General features: G+C 36.7%; 3 protein-coding genes across 5 annotated transcripts; 2 read left to right on the top strand and 1 right to left on the bottom strand.

Annotated features, from left to right (window-relative positions):
- The first annotated feature begins 422 nt into the window (after positions 1-422).
- LOC107750009 (potassium channel GORK-like) lies at positions 423-3,185 on the top strand. Of its 2 annotated transcripts, none has more exons than XM_016565254.1 (7): positions 423-530; positions 1,073-1,215; positions 1,507-1,602; positions 1,707-1,867; positions 2,503-2,586; positions 2,693-2,855; positions 2,948-3,185. In XM_016565254.1, the coding sequence occupies exons 2-7, from the start codon at positions 1,081-1,083 to the stop codon at positions 3,119-3,121; spliced, it is 813 nt and encodes a 270-aa protein (XP_016420740.1). In that variant the 5' UTR covers positions 423-530; positions 1,073-1,080; the 3' UTR covers positions 3,122-3,185. The 2 variants fall into 2 exon arrangements, with proteins under 2 accessions (XP_016420740.1, XP_016420749.1); XM_016565263.1 differs by lacking the exon at positions 423-530 and adding an exon at positions 865-930.
- A 615-nt stretch (positions 3,186-3,800) lies between these two features.
- On the top strand, positions 3,801-6,554 carry tmem109 (transmembrane protein 109). The gene is made up of 3 exons (XM_016565241.1): positions 3,801-4,401; positions 5,199-5,301; positions 5,394-6,554. The coding sequence occupies exons 1-3, from the start codon at positions 4,204-4,206 to the stop codon at positions 5,747-5,749; spliced, it is 657 nt and encodes a 218-aa protein (XP_016420727.1). The 5' UTR covers positions 3,801-4,203; the 3' UTR covers positions 5,750-6,554.
- Positions 6,555-7,681: 1,127 nt separating this feature from the next.
- On the bottom strand, positions 7,682-13,943 carry LOC107749811 (uncharacterized). Of its 2 annotated transcripts, XM_016564998.1 has the most exons (10): positions 13,846-13,943; positions 13,543-13,760; positions 11,551-11,597; positions 11,092-11,388; positions 10,720-11,004; positions 9,835-10,046; positions 9,526-9,624; positions 8,959-9,084; positions 8,499-8,603; positions 7,682-8,166 (listed from the first exon to the last, which is right to left on the bottom strand). In XM_016564998.1, the coding sequence occupies exons 2-10, from the start codon at positions 13,548-13,550 to the stop codon at positions 8,056-8,058; spliced, it is 1,290 nt and encodes a 429-aa protein (XP_016420484.1). In that variant the 5' UTR covers positions 13,551-13,760; positions 13,846-13,943; the 3' UTR covers positions 7,682-8,055. The 2 variants fall into 2 exon arrangements, with proteins under 2 accessions (XP_016420484.1, XP_016420492.1); XM_016565006.1 differs by having other exon boundaries at positions 11,551-11,631; positions 13,543-13,942.
- Positions 13,944-15,609: the final 1,666 nt, after the last annotated feature.

Genomic DNA, 15,609 nt, shown 5'->3' with positions numbered 1-15,609 from the left:
CGTTCATGCCAGACTGGGGAGAGAGGTGTTGTAATATATTAAAATATGTGAAAAATAATGTTTTTCGAACAACCTATAAGAGCCTGTTCTAGTACACCCCCAAAACAAAATCAAGACTTTGTAAAAGAGCATAATAGGACCCCTTTAAAAAAATATGCATTTTACGATAAAAATGCTTAGCTCATGAATATTAATCGCCTTATGTGATATTCGCCGTTATGGACTGATTTTTATGATGGCAAAATACCAAATTCCACTTTAAAAGAGCTTGGCCCACGAAATAGTAGTCAAAGCAAAAACTAACAACTAACTAAATAAATAAACAAGCAAACAAACAAATAAATAAATAAGAAGCTCAGAACACCAAACAACATACACACTAACGTTATCTATTAAATATTCATGAGCTATGCAGTCAAAGGATTCGTATGTTGGTTGCTAACAACACAGGCAACGGTCCTCACTCCTCACTACAACAGAAGCGATTTATTTGCTGATCCTGTTATATATCAGCTTCTACTTGGTTTAAGGTTTGTTTCTAGTCGCAGGGCAAGCGATTGTGCTTTGTTGTAAAGCTGAGGGGGTAAAGTAAAACAACGTTACACAACCCTCATAACTTAGCGTCCTTTTGAGTTGTTGTGCTGTTAAGGGATAGCTTAAATCGGAGAATCATAAATAATGCCATTACATGATTTTTAGTCAATCAAATTTAATAATATTGTAATGAATCGACTTGTGGAGCCCATTTACATTTGCTTGTTTTGGGCTCTTATTAGCCTACGGTGTTTGTCAATGACAAATCAGTGATGGAAAGTGGAAACAGTGATAAAAAAAACAACGTAAAATGATTCGTAAAAAGATCTCCAGTTGATCTGAACAAAACGTGTTTTTTCAAAGGAAAAAATATGGGATTTATTTGACTTTTACACAGTAGGCTATATCTAGCCAATACAAAAGACCATACAATAAGTGTATAGCCTATATTGAATTTGGTTCCTGTGTGCATTACAATATTTCTAGAACTTTTCCTTTTAAAACTAACAAATCACCTTGCTTAATGTCTCTCTCATAGTTTCTGTGATGCAGAAACCAGCTGTGGAGAATTCCAGCTTCAAGCCCATCATCATTAACAGAGTGGTGGTCCGAGACAAAGAGTTTCTGCATAGACTGGGCAAAGTGCTGAAACTTAAGTGGCTACTTGGCAAAGAAGTCCAGGCATGAATAGACTCACTTGCCTACAGTGCCAGTAACACAATAATTGACACATTAATTATTTTTTTGTAGGCTGGAAACTTTATATTGAGACTTAACATTGATTGTACAGACCTGTTATTCAAAGGAATAACTGTCCAGACAACTTAAATGTAATATTTTACGTCCATAGCTTTGATTCCATCCCGACTTCAACCAGTTTCACCTGTTCTTTGATAATATGTAAAGTTGAACTTTATATGAAACGTATTAATGTATGTCCATTGTGCTTGAAATTACTCTGCTATCTCTTAGATAAGGAGATCGCTTGTTGACAGAATCATACCGTGTTTTGCTTGCGTAGCTGTGGAAAACAATGATTTCTTCTCTCTAAGCGCCCTCCTAGAGAAGGTTACTAAACTTCAAGTTTCCTAAACTAAAATGGTGGACAGCAAAAAATTAGAATTAAAACCTATTTTGTACCCAAAGTGATTTCTTTATTATACATTTAAAAGATGGATGCCAATTGCGGAACCTATGACGATGTCACACCTCTTCATACAGCCTGTGAGTTTGGGAACTTAGATATGATTAAGTTCCTGTTAGCAAAGGGAGCATCTCCTCATAAGGTGAACCGTTTTGGACACTGCCCATTTTACATGGCCATTAAGAGCAGGTATTTACAGTACACCTCTGTGATCTGAAATCAGTTGATTGAGCTGACATTTTTGACTAGTAAAGTTTGTCAACTTCTATTTCATCTGTGTGTATGTGTTGCTCCTGTCTGGCCTTTAAAGAGTGCTGCAGGGGTGACATATTTTTGTAGGCCATAACCTGGAAATGAGTGAGCATTTCAGCGCTTCCAGTTCCATTGTCCTGAAGTCAATAGTATTTTTGGTTAAATGTCTGAAACTTTTAAGAAAAACTCTTTATCTTTTTAGAAAATTTTTCACATTTTATTCTACAACATAAAATACATCATGTACCCCTTGTTTTTTAGTTTTTTTTAAATAGGTAACTATTTCAACTCACTCCATCTATGCAATTGCTCACTTTTACAGCCTCATCGCACTCTCTCAAACTATTCAGACTCAAATTTTCAGGGAAAATGAGGCCAACTTCCGGGTTGGCCTTCAAAAATGTCATCATCGCAGCCCTCTATTGACAGCTGGCCATTTCACTATTGGGAATTCTAGCTCAGTTTAATTCAAACTAACAATAGGGGGCAGTAAAACCATTTGTACATGCTCAGCTTGAACATGTCAGTGTAACTGTGTTGCCAGCACATACATAGACTGGTGTTTCTTTTAGGCGCTGTCATGCTGTCAAACTCCTGCACATGAAAGAAGTCACTCTTAATCTGCACCCTGTGAGAATTGCCATGGAAATGATCCAGTGAGCATTTATCACATAATATCTCACTACTTCCCCTTGTAATATGCTTTGTAATATATTTTTATGTGTCTATGAGCTTATTTTTGTGTAACCTGTCACTCTACAGAGCGGTACAGAACAGAGATTACCCTCTGCTGTGTGCCTGGGCTCTGTCAGGAGTCGACATGGACACTAAAGATTATGATGGACGGACAGTAATGCATGAGGCAGTTTATCTGAAAGACAAGTCTATGATCACCAAACTACTGGAATATGGAGCCACGCCACTGGTATGAACTACTATCTGATTGGACAGTACTATTTTTTTAGGCTTTTAATGTTTGTTAAATACATCCCTATTTTTTAACCTGTTCACTCTTAGGAGAAAGATGTGTGGGGACAGACAGCCATGGATAATGCTCGAAATGAGACAGCAATCATGGGTCTTTTTGACCCTCTTTTCACCGTGTGTTGCCCCACTAAAGAGGACTATCTGCTGTATAAGGCAAAACATGCACACAGATTTAAAAAAAAAGTAGTCTTTTTGTCACCATAATTCTTCTGTATTTGTGACTTTCTTTCTCACTCTGCTATTGTTATGTATATGTATGAGGATAATAAATACACTGCTAATAAATAATATTAAATAAATGACTAATAATACTAATAATAAATGTATACTACTAAATGTGCGTCATGCTGTTAGCTTATGGTGCACACAATAGTCTCTGCTTTGTTTTTTTGCAATAAAGGTAGGACACAAATTTATTCGTCATTTTTTTCTGGTATTTTCAAACGTTTACGAAAAGCTAAGCTTGGTCTTTCACAATTCTCATATGTGACCCTGGACCACAAAACCAGTCATAAGTCACAAGTTATCAATTTTTCTTTTATGCCAAAAATCATTAGGATATTAAGTAAAGATCATGTTCTGTGAAGATATTTTGTAAATTCCCTACCATAAATATATCAAAACTTAATTTTTGATGTAATATGCATTGCTAAGAACTTCATTTGGACAACTTTAAAGGTGATTTTCTCAATATTTTTTATTTTTTTTGCACCCTCAGATTCCAGATTTTCAAATATTTGTAGCTATCTCAGACAAATAGTGTCCTATACTAACAAATCATACATCAATGGAAAGCTTATTTATTCAACTTTCAGATGATGTATAAATCAATTAAAACATGGACCCTTATGACTGGTTTTGTGGTCTAGGGTCATATGGGATCAATTCATGTGACGATTCTTCTGGATAAAGACCGCGCAGTCTCGAGTCATCGGTAGGCGGCAGGGTTGCTCCTTCCAGGGAGGAAAGAGGAAGTAGGCATTGCTCCGGGAAAAGAAACGCTTTATGGATTAGTTTCGTAAAACTCGGGTTTATTAGTGAAGGATAGAGCTGACATCCATTGTAAGAACGTTTCTGATATAAAATGCCCATCTTAAACGTCATTTAGTAATTCTCAAGCGGAGACGCCTTCAATGTCTTGACTCTTTCCATGTAGTAGGACCTCGGTATTGCCCGTCAGTTGTTTTCAAGTTGTTTCTGTACCCGTTGTTTGCGAATAATACGAATACGAGTTTAAACACTATTGAGCCGGCGTGTTATTAGCGTAATTAAAGGCACTTTTTAAAATGGGCCGGTGTTTCTATTTTATCACACTTATACTTTCAGTTTCATATCTGTTGATACCGTTGTGCCACTCTTTGGAATGGGGCAAGCAGTCTAGTCCCCTGCAAAATGTGCGGTCCATCATCACAAGTTTGTCCGAGGAAGCCCACAGTTGCCTGGTCTCTATATTTGGTGAAAAGAGAGTCGACCTTTCTCTCAAGGTGAGATTACATTGTAAAAACAAACAAAAAAACACTGCACTGTGTAATATAATGCTGGCTCTATGAGAAACCAAGTGGCAACCAATAAATAAATTTAAAAAAAACTATCATTCAGTGTAATATTTGTAAACTTTCTCGTTGTAATATCACGGAGCTCTGAAATGCCAGGGAATTGACCTTGACGCCAGCTGATGAAAGTTTTAAAGGGGTCATATGATGCGATTTCATTTTTTCCTTTCTCTTTAGAGTGTTACAAGCTCTTGGTGCATAAAGAAGATCTGTAAAGTTGCAAAGACTAAAGTCTCAAATCCAAAGAGATATTCTTTATAAAAGTTAAGAGTTAGCCACACCTACCTAAAACGGCTCGTTCGAACACGCCCCCACATATCTACCTCACTATGTGGGAAGATTTGCATAACGCCGCCCAAATGTTCACGCAAAGAAAGAAGGCGTAACTTTTATTCTCACTGTAGTATTGTTGCCGCTGCCGCCATGTCCTGAAGACGCTGTGTGTTTCGTTGTGAAAGCGAAGCTACTTTGGTCTTCCAAAAGAGGACAATATTCATTACACCAAATACACAAAATAATGTTCTTTTTAGCAGCATCATATGACCCCTTTAAAATGGCTAAGAAAAGTGGGTGGGGTTCTCAGAAAAGCAGAATTAGATTCATTTGCCACTTGGTTTGCTAATTTGCTAATGCAACGTATATTACTACATGATGCTTGCTGTACTGGCAAGTTCTTTTCTTTGGAAAAATAATGATATTGTATTTTTTTTTTTATTCATGGCCATCAGTTTCTACAAAGTGGTGTAAAATGGCTGTCGGATGCTGTGGCATCAGCACTTAATATGGTCAACCATTATGTTACGGAAATCTTGAACTCAGCAGGAATTGATGGTAAATATATAGAAAATTATACTTGAAAGTTTCAGTTTATTTAAACCAAAACACATTCTCACATGTATGTTTTCATTCATGCTTTTATCTAGCCAAGCTACCTTTCCAAAAAGTTACTCCGGAGGGAGTGATTTTTGTCGCTCAGTGGGCCCTTCTGGTTGTTGTGGCCTACTGGATAATATCCTTCATCCTGAGTTTGGTTGTTGGAGCTATAAGGCAGGCTCTGTGGCTGCTGAAGGTCACCTTTGCCATAGGCATGTTTGGATTGATTCTCAGCGACACTGGAGCCTCTGCAGAAACCACAGCGATAAGACTAGCGGGCCTGGCATGTGTTTGTTTCCTGTTAGGAATAGGTTCAACATCTGCAAAGCCAGATAGGCACCTCGAGGAAAAAATCAAGATGCTGGAGAGACGACTAAGAGAGATGGAGAAAAACAAAATGGATTGACGGGTAAACTCTTGTCAGACCAGAAAAAAACTCATTTTCTTTTCTCTTTGCTGCAGTTGTAAATCCAAGGATGGAATCCAGCATGATATTGTGACCCTGCAATAGAACCACATGTGCATTTTGTTTATCTAAACTTGGAAGGTGCTTCAATGTTCCAAGATTATTGATTCTCAAGTAAAACATGTCTTCGGGTCCCATAGCACAATTGGATCTAGCATTCGAGGGGTTTCATAACCAAAGGACAGAATCGAATGTTCAAACACCGTTTCTGGGGTCTTAAAGTACAGAGAACAACAAATGTCTTTATACTGCATTTAATCATGTTTTTGTTGCTTAATGCATTATTCAGGGATGTGATGCACAGGGCAACAGTACAAAATGTATTTAATCAATTCATTATAAAAAATTTGTTAACAAAAGCCCTGTCCGATAAATGGTATTATTGGCAACAGTCCACTGCATTTTTTCCATGACTGTTTTGGAGTGAAAAAATTTAAGATGAATCCCTAAAGTCACAAAAACAACATTTGCTGTTGCAAATAACTGAAAAATTGCCTCGGCATTCAGTCTTATGCAGATGTAAATCCTCTGCGCAAGGTCCAGAATCTCCACCATTTTATTTATTTTATTGGAGATGTTTTTTCTTTATTAAAAAAAACAAAAAAACAGTTCTGTATATCCCCTTGAATCCAGTGGAATCTTTTGTGTTACAGAGAAATTACTGAAACCTTACTGGTTGCAATTTCTGTTTTGATAAAATCCTAAAGATGCTTGATTCTGACTATGTGCAGACATTAAAAATAACGAATACTGATTATGATAATGACACAGTGCAGTGTTTATTGTCATTCTTCTTATTATAGTTCAAAGTGTAACAACAAATTACATTGAATCTGTCCATAGTGCAATATATAACAAGGGAAATTACATTGCCAGTTGGCACTATAGGTATGTCAGAAAAAAGAAAAAAAAATACATATGAGAATATCAAATATGAACAGTAAATGCAATCCTGGTGCAGTAATTGATAGCAGTATTTTGTCTTATTAAAGAACAATGGTAGGCCATTTTATTGTCTCGATATACATTTTGATATGAAGAGCAGTTGAAATAAGGCATCTATATTCAGCTGCAACATGAATCATAATATAAAATGTCACTAATATTTTACACATATCAAGATTCAAGTATAAATGTTTTGTTTGCAGCATTTGTTGTTTTATTCCAGCTAACTAGCAGCACTATGAAAATGCCCTAAACAAATGCAGCTACTGGCATAGTAGTTGAGAAAATTCACTGAAACACTATGTTAATGCATTTAAATTCACTTACATGCATTAATAGTAACATGCATTATATGTATTTAACCAAATTAGCCATAAATCCTGTAATTGTTTCACACGTGTCAAGATTCCTGGGGTTTACATGATGCTGTTTAAGCAGGTAAACAAATAAAATTGTATATTTTAGTTTTCTCAGGTTACAGGTTTTTTGTTGTTGCACAACTCTACACCTCTCAGGAGACTGAGGTAAGCATATACTGTACATAAAAGTTGACAAAAAAGTAAACACACTACTGTCAATAGTGTATGGACATCTACACAACAACATTGTACAATAAAATAATGGCTTATTACATGTAGTTCTACACAAAAGTATAGAATATAGCCTCTTTAGCTTGACAGATGGAGGTATTAGATAAAGTGAAAATGGTGGCTCAGCGCTACCTTAAAACTGAACTTCAGGACAGGCCATAACTAGTGTGTGTTTATGGATATTGCTTGGTATTTTTATTTCAATATACACATCTATCAACAATGGGAGTAGCTGAAAACATATTCAGAAAGTGAATCCTTATTTGATTGTCCAAATATCATGTGACTGCATCATATGAAAACATTTAGCTGAAAAGATGGAGGTAGCTTTTTTTTCATTGGTATGATTCAACAGCTTTTTCTACTGCTACTAGAGCAGCAAGAAAGTGACGAAGTAAAAAAAAAAAAAAAGACACTTCTTTGAAAGCTTTTTTTTTCATTGGAAAAGAGTGTTAACAGGGATTTGAGGTACAGTATGTAATATTAAAAAAATTATAATTGTAATATCCTTCTATTGCACTTAAACTAGACTGAGTCCTGAAAGAATATGTCTCATTCTAAACTATTGAAGTAGTAGTTTTAAGGTCCTATTAGTTCTCAGGACTACAAGAGTATTCTTCTTTTTAAGGCTTGGATTTTGCATGAGTGTATTGAACAGCTAAGTGTTTGTTTCTATATCCCTTGCAGTGATAATTCAGGATTTTGGAGCAACTACAGGAAGTTGCTGCCAGAAGACTTTCCTTTGTTAATGTCAAACTGGACACCAGAGTCACTGGAGTTAAGGATATCCGTGGAAATGCTGCTCATAACAGACGGCTGCGACTAGAAAAAGACAGGTAAGTGTGAGACAGAGAGACACTGGGAATATGAAATGTGTCAAAAGGCATAAAGCTTTACTTTTTCTAACATTCATTTTCAGCAATGTGTGGCACATTTTCTGCAATTTGTTTTAAAAATGTCAAAATGTAACGTGAAGAGGCTGTTGCTGTAAGCCTGGACAGTTAAAAACTGTATCGGAAACCAAAGCAAAACCTAAAATATGGCCCCAGAAAAGTTTACTCACAGGCAGATGTTAATAGAAAAAAATAAACAATAAATACTATCATATGATCCTTTTAATGATTTAACAAGGGTAGAAAAATATTAGGTGTTACCTCAGGCTGAGGTGTGAGCAGTGGTGCAGTTGGCGGCAATTCATTCATATTCATCCCTGTGGGTTCAGGCCCAGGAGGACCACTGTTCATTACTGGCGTATAGTTCTGAGAACACACACAGTATCATGTTATACACATGTATACTTCCACGTTATACAAATGTATATACACAAACAAGCACATACACATAAAGAATGACTAAATTAATTTGTATGGATATTTTAATGCAAGCGACTTTGAAAAAAGTAACAAAGAAGAAATCACATATAGTAAATGTACATTGATAAAAAAATTGATAGAAAGACGAATATTAGTAGAATTGCAGACACTTAACCCTGTGTTGTCCCCTTCAGAACCATTAATGCATTTTAAATCGCTTTTATCTTTACACATTACATTACAAATAAACACATAGAAATAAATGAAAAGCAAAGAGATTTGCCAAAGATTTTGGATGTACCACAGGTGCAGAAGGGTTATACTGGGGCGGAGGGGCATTCCACGGGGGCGGCTGAGCAGGGGGAAGTCCAGGTCCAAAGTCAGGAGGATAGACAGGGTTTTGAGGCACATACTCAGCATAAAAGCCCTTAAAAACATATCATGCACAAGATTGATTTTTACATTAAAAAAAAAAAACTGCTCTCCTTGCTTTTTTTTTTTTTTAAATCCTGAATTTTGGAATTAAGTTTTGCATGGCTATACTGGTCCACCAGCTAAAAACCAAACCACAATTCATGTTGGTCTTAGGGACTGTGCACACAGAACATGTTTTTGCATTCCACTGCTTGCTTTTACATAGTTTTTTTATGTAAACATGTATTAGATGAATCCCTTTGTCTTTAATAAACTTTAAAAAAACCTGCATTATTTTCCCATTCTGCTATTCTAGAACTAATTAAACAATTTGGAACTTGAATTGAAAAGTTTCAAAAGTTGCTGCCACCTCAGGATGAACTTTTTGTAACATTCCTTATTTGTCACTTTGGGTCGAAGGATCTGCTGTCAATCTCAGTGTATGTGAACTCACAGGGTTAGGAGGAACAGCAGGTTGTCCGCTCGACTCTGGTGGATAAGGATAATGAATCTGACCTTGATCTGGATGAGGCGGATAACCAGCGTTGTAGGCCTTTAATTAGAAACAACAAACTCTTAATAGTAATTACAATGTACACCAGCTACAATCACTAGATTATTCTAATGTTGCTTAGCATGGTTCTGTCACAAAGAGTTTACAAAGTGTTTTTTTGTTCTTTATTGATTTTGTTTGCCTTTTTTGTTTACAGGATAGTAGAGAATGGACAGGAAAGTGCAGGGAGAGAGACAGACTCTATTTTACCTGGCCAGGGTCTCCAGGACCAACAGGAACAGTCACAGTGTTGCTGCAAGGTATAGACACTGGTTCGGTGTTGGACTGCCCTGTTTGTGTGTATGATTTAGATGTCCGGCACCTTTTGCAGATTCTCTTTCTGCAGCAGAAGCAGATTCCTCCAGGAATCCCAAGCAGCAGTAGAGCTATTAGACCTTTATTAGGGGCAAAGTCATGATGATCTACAAAGATATTTGGAGAGACGAGAGAAGAACAGACATCAAGAGATGTAGTAATGCATGAAACCCAATTCTCTGAAATAAAATCAGCAAATTGTATACATACAAACATTTTATTTGAATATGCACTACCATTCAAACATTTAGGGTTGGTAAGATTTTTTTTATTGTTTTGCAAGTCGTCTCTTATGCTCACCAAGGCTGCATTTTTGTATCAAAAATTTCACTTCACAATAGATGTTTGATCATGTTCATTTCCCAAAATGGATTAATTATGATAGAGAAGATGAAAGTCAACAGTTATGTTGTTTCTGCACCATTGGGATTATCACATCCTGAGCAAATGGTGACCAATTGTCGAATGGGAGCGGGTGTGGGACACTGAGAACCTTCTCAGACAATGGGGTGTCAGAACTTCATTAACATACAGATCACAGCTGTTACGACAGGAGCAACTTCATTTACATTAAGGGTAGTAAACTGTAACTGTATGAAATGATTGAGATTAGGATATTCTGCAATAAGCATCTTCATCGAGATCTTTGATGTCCTCATCAATTTTTCTTACAAATAGAAATGTTACAAATACGTTTTGATCAATTTAAACTGTCACTTAATTTATTTTCAAAAATGTGTAATTTTGAAATATTTTGAGGGGAAAAAAAAGTTTTCTTACCCACTAGTATCATTGTATTGTTTGAGACGAGTCTTCCTTCGAGATCAGTGAGCTCGTATCTGCCTAAATCTGATGTATTTACATTGAGAATCTGAATGGTTTCGCTGTTCACTTTAAGCCGGTTTATGTAGTCTGGGAGGTTCCGTCCCACAGGAACTCCATTCTCCACCAGGGTGGCAGATGAATAATTGCTGTAAAAGTGCAGTGTGGCATCACTCTGCTTGAGTCCTGCCAGAGATATGCTCAGAGTTTCACCTGCGATACGATCAATGACTTCTCTGCTGGCTGTAAAGGAGAGAAGGACAGATAGTGAGGATATGTGGACAGTCACAGAGATATTATTCTGAGATAGAGGTTTAAATTACTACTCACTCTTGACCTTCACTATATAACTGGAGATGGTTGAACCAAAGTGATTGTACAGGGTGTAGCTTCCCTGATCGTCAAACGTAACATGTCTGATTCTGAACGTCCAGCCCTCAGTGGCGCTGCTCACTTCGCCTTTACTGGGTTTACTTGGCCGGAAAGAAAAGCTTTTGTGTTCCCAGATAGTAAGTTCTTCACTCTCATCAGCACTAACAAACTTCAACCTCTTTGTCCTCTCAGGAAGATCCAGAGTCAACTGATGGCCGTGGATTACAAGCCTCTGAGATATCGCAGAGACTGAAACTGAGGGAGAAATTTTCTTTAGAGTGGCAAGATGAGTAGGAGTACTTTTGAACTGGCAGTTAGCATCACATGTAGGCTGTTTATTTAAATAAACACATGCTTCAACTTGTCCTGTTATTCTTGTGCATGTTCAGTATGGTTAATAAGCAAATGTTGTAATACCTGCACAAATAGCAGTTGCAAGGAGGGTCCAAATACTCAGCATCTGTCTGAGAAAAGATCTACCAGTATTGCAGATAGATTCTGAAAACACATTACATTAAAACATCAACCTGATTGTCTTAAACAGATTAAGCCAATATGCTTTCTAAAAATCTGAATAAATCAGATGCCATATGCTTGCATTAATCAGAATTTGGAGTCATGTAAACACTTTGTTCAGAGTATTCCCACGCTCTAAAAACACTGGTGTAAAAAAAAAAAAGCCATTTGGGTTGATTTTAGCCCAACGGCTGGGGGAATATAGGACAGAGCACATGTTAACATATGCCTGCAAAAATCTGAATTATGGGTCGTCTAAACACCTTGTTCAGCGTATCTCCTGATCATTAATTTTTTTTGTGCGCATCCAAACAAAAGTAATACTGGCTGATATTAACCCTATAAAGCTATAACGTATCATATTTGATACATGAATTTCTAAGGTCTCTAAATTATCAGCATGATCAAAACTTTGCAGAAAAATCTGTTGTACACAATCTATTACATACCTTCTGTCATCTGATGGATAGTTCATACTTTTTTAATATGTACTTTTTTAGTTTTTTATCTTTAAAGTAAACCTTTTATATTGTTAGTAATATTTCAAGACAAACACTTATTGGACTGAAGGTTTACTTGATTATCCATTCATATTTTTTGGGGGGGAAAAATCATGGTAAAATGTATCAAATATGATACATCAGGCTTTTAAGGAATGTTTTACATCTCTCAAGTCATCATTGAATTGCACTGCATTATGTTTTTGCCCTCACAATAAAAACTACAGAGATTTGATCATAAAACTAAGCATTTAAATATCATCCTACTAAGACATAGTTTGGGAGATATAGAGTGACAAGTTACATTTATATGCATTTTATGTAAGTAGTCTGTTATTACAAAACTCACAGTGATTTACATTACAATCTATCAGAATTTCGTCATACTTTTGTGGCCATAAAAACAAAAATATCTCCACCAAATAGCAGATTATTGCTGTTTGGGCCTCTGAATAAAATCAATGTGTGTGTGAGCCTCAATATATGATACAAAACATAAAACATACATGAAGATTTTTTTAAAGAGATCTCAAAAACAGCTTAGTTATTTGTGAAAGATTCAAGATCAAGTGTTAAACCACTCCAGGCAATCCACAAAACTCATAACTTCTTCAAAATGCGCACTGACAGCATTCCTCTGCAAGTCAGTCCCCATACAGTTCAGCTGCAATTCGAGCTTTATGCGAAATTAGGAAACGTTTAAGTATAGTACAGTTTATACGGTGCATATTAATTAAATAGCCTGGACAGAGGATGTTTTTAAGTAAACCGGAACGCCCACACAAATGGCGGCTGATGCCTTTGTAATGGTCTGCTTTCCTGAAGGGCGTTAGATTAAATGATTGGGCCAGATCTTCCAAAAGCAGTGACATCATTATGTTACGCGCGAATGCACGAAATAATTAGATTTAGTTATGCCGAGAAGCCCAATAAATGAACGAAGAAACAACAACAACAGGTTATCAAATCAAATAATGTCGCTACGTTATATAGCTTACTCATGTATGAGACGCAAGTCTGCGCTTTTAAGATGTTGGTTTCATCTCAACAATGCTTCGAAAAAACATAAACCAAAAAGCAAAATGTTAGCAACAACTAACGTTAAAGCAATGTTTGACAAAATATAGTCACCTTAGGCGCCTGTTAAAATTAGGAGGGTGACTGTGTGTCAAAAAACGCTCACGCGCCTATTGCATGTGGATTAGCCTAATTACTTTTATTGTAAAGCGAAAAGAGAAAACAGATGTATTAAAATTTAAAACAACATCGTTTACAGAAAAACGACTTTGCATAAGGAAAATAAGCATTAAATCGCGTAATGCTAGCGTTAGGTTATTTTCGCAAATTTAACAAAGATGATATTCTTCACCCAAAACGATCATAGCATACTCACAGTTTCATTAATATGATGGCTGTTTCCGTTGTAAATGTCGGATTTAAGCGTGTGCTGTAAATTACTGTCGGTAGGAGTGTCTGGTGGAGTTTAACTCAGCCCTCTGCCGTCGTGCGGACAAACCGCCCCGGGCACATTCCGCTTCTTTTGTCTTGCCCAACTTAGATGCAATGGACGATTAATGCTGTTGTGAGTGTTGATGTGTGTGTAGGCTTGGGCTGAGTATTTCAAAGAAGAAAATATCGCAAGAAATGTGGCAAGTGTAGTCTGCTCATCCCTGCTTGTGAGAAATATGATCCATACCTAAAATGTCGAAGAGCAGAACCGTATATTGTTCCCTAAATGTGTGGTAGGCTATAACTGAGAATTTCCCTTCATTGCCATTGACTATTTGTTTTCTTGTGGAACGCTGGCTCGGCTAATGTCCGTCCCATGCACTGAACGCGCTCTCATCCACATCACGAGTAGACACGCCCCTTATTGCTGATTGGCTACAAGTTTGTTTTGCGATTCGGCCCGAATCAGTTTTATAAAGTGTTTTTGAAAAATCACTTACTATGCCTTTAAGCTTTAGAATATTTTTGGAACTTCAAGTAAATACGTAAAAACGTTAGCCTTCCTTTAACACCTTGGCTTTAACACAAGAACATGATGTTGATTTAGTCATTTTTAAATAAATACAGGAGTAATTAACTGAGTCATCACACCAATGAATACATTTTATTCCTCAAACCTAATTCATATTCCCAAATATAGAGGAGCCTGGGATTGGACCATCTATTTATGTTAGTGCTCCAGCCTTCAGCTGTTCCTTCTATATTTTTTGTAGCAGCTCTCCATTCATAGACAATTCGACATTCATATACAAGCCCTAACAGAGGACCACACCAATTCAGGCTGGCAGGTCTGCATAAACAAACCCAACAGGATACATATGTCAGAGGCGTGGCTAGAGGACTCCGCCCCTCCCAGCATGCATCTGTCTCGGTGCAATGCTTATGCTCATGAATACTTTGTGGGAGGGATGCATATGCCTTGTTGGAATACAAACTTAACAATTAAAACATAAAATTAATGGTTAAGAAACAGTGTATCAGTCGAGTGATTATATAAACAAAGTTTCTAAGGACATTTATGCTATATCTCCAGTTGTTTTCATAGAGAGACCTGCGAAAGAGGTGTTGTATGGAAGCTTGTTTCTGCCATGGGATTAAAAAAAAAAAAGGTTATTGCAACAATTGTGAGTTAACATCTTGTTAACATTCCGCAATTGTGCATTCCTCACAACTCTGAGAAGTTGCAAGAAAAAATTCAGAACTGTGAGATATAAACTGAAAGAAACAGGCAGTTTTTGCTTCTGAATACGGTTTGAAAATGAAAACTGCTTCTGTAATTTTACTGAATATTTAAACTTTGAACATTGTCTTTGGAGAATATGGACTCTGGTCTTTTTAGACTAAAAGGATAATTATCTTGTAGACATAAAGTGGTAATTTAGGTGTTGCCACTGTCTTATCATATATGGATTTCACAACAACCCTTTTTATTTCACATATCTTTTAGTCTTAAAGAAAACACAGAAAAACCGATGGTATAGTTCACAAATAGTCTCACTAAATGTTAAAGGTGTTTGTACTCGAGTCCCTATAACTTTCACTTTTTACTTACCTTCCATGTGATCCTCCAGTCTATAGTGCTGTATTTGTGTGTTGTGTTGCCTGTGGCAACTGAATGCAGATCCTAAGAGCTCATGAAGCTGCTGTGATTCTTTATTCATGCCAGCATGAGATTACCAGTCAGCTCCTCTAAGAAACCAGTGACTAAAAAACAGCTTGTCTTTCTTATGCTAGGAGGTGCTCTGTGTTGTGATATGAGATTTGTCTGAAAGCCATAGTGGTCAAATTCTTGCTTTTAGTGGCAAATATTGTAACTTGGGCAGACATGTCCTCCTCACTTTCAACATTTCTGTGTTTCTTTTCATGTTTTATGGTGGGTCGGGGTTCTCAGACACTTTTATAACTGCAAAACCACTGTGTGTGTGTGTGGGGGGGGAGCAATATTGTCATT

The sequence above is a fragment of the Sinocyclocheilus rhinocerous genome, unplaced genomic scaffold (assembly GCF_001515625.1).
Source record: "Sinocyclocheilus rhinocerous isolate Xijiao unplaced genomic scaffold, SAMN03320098_v1.1 scaffold1483, whole genome shotgun sequence".
Classification (NCBI taxonomy): Eukaryota; Metazoa; Chordata; class Actinopteri; order Cypriniformes; family Cyprinidae; genus Sinocyclocheilus; species Sinocyclocheilus rhinocerous.
Note: the sequence above shows the minus strand (reverse complement) of the source record. Positions and strands in the feature narration are given on the sequence as shown.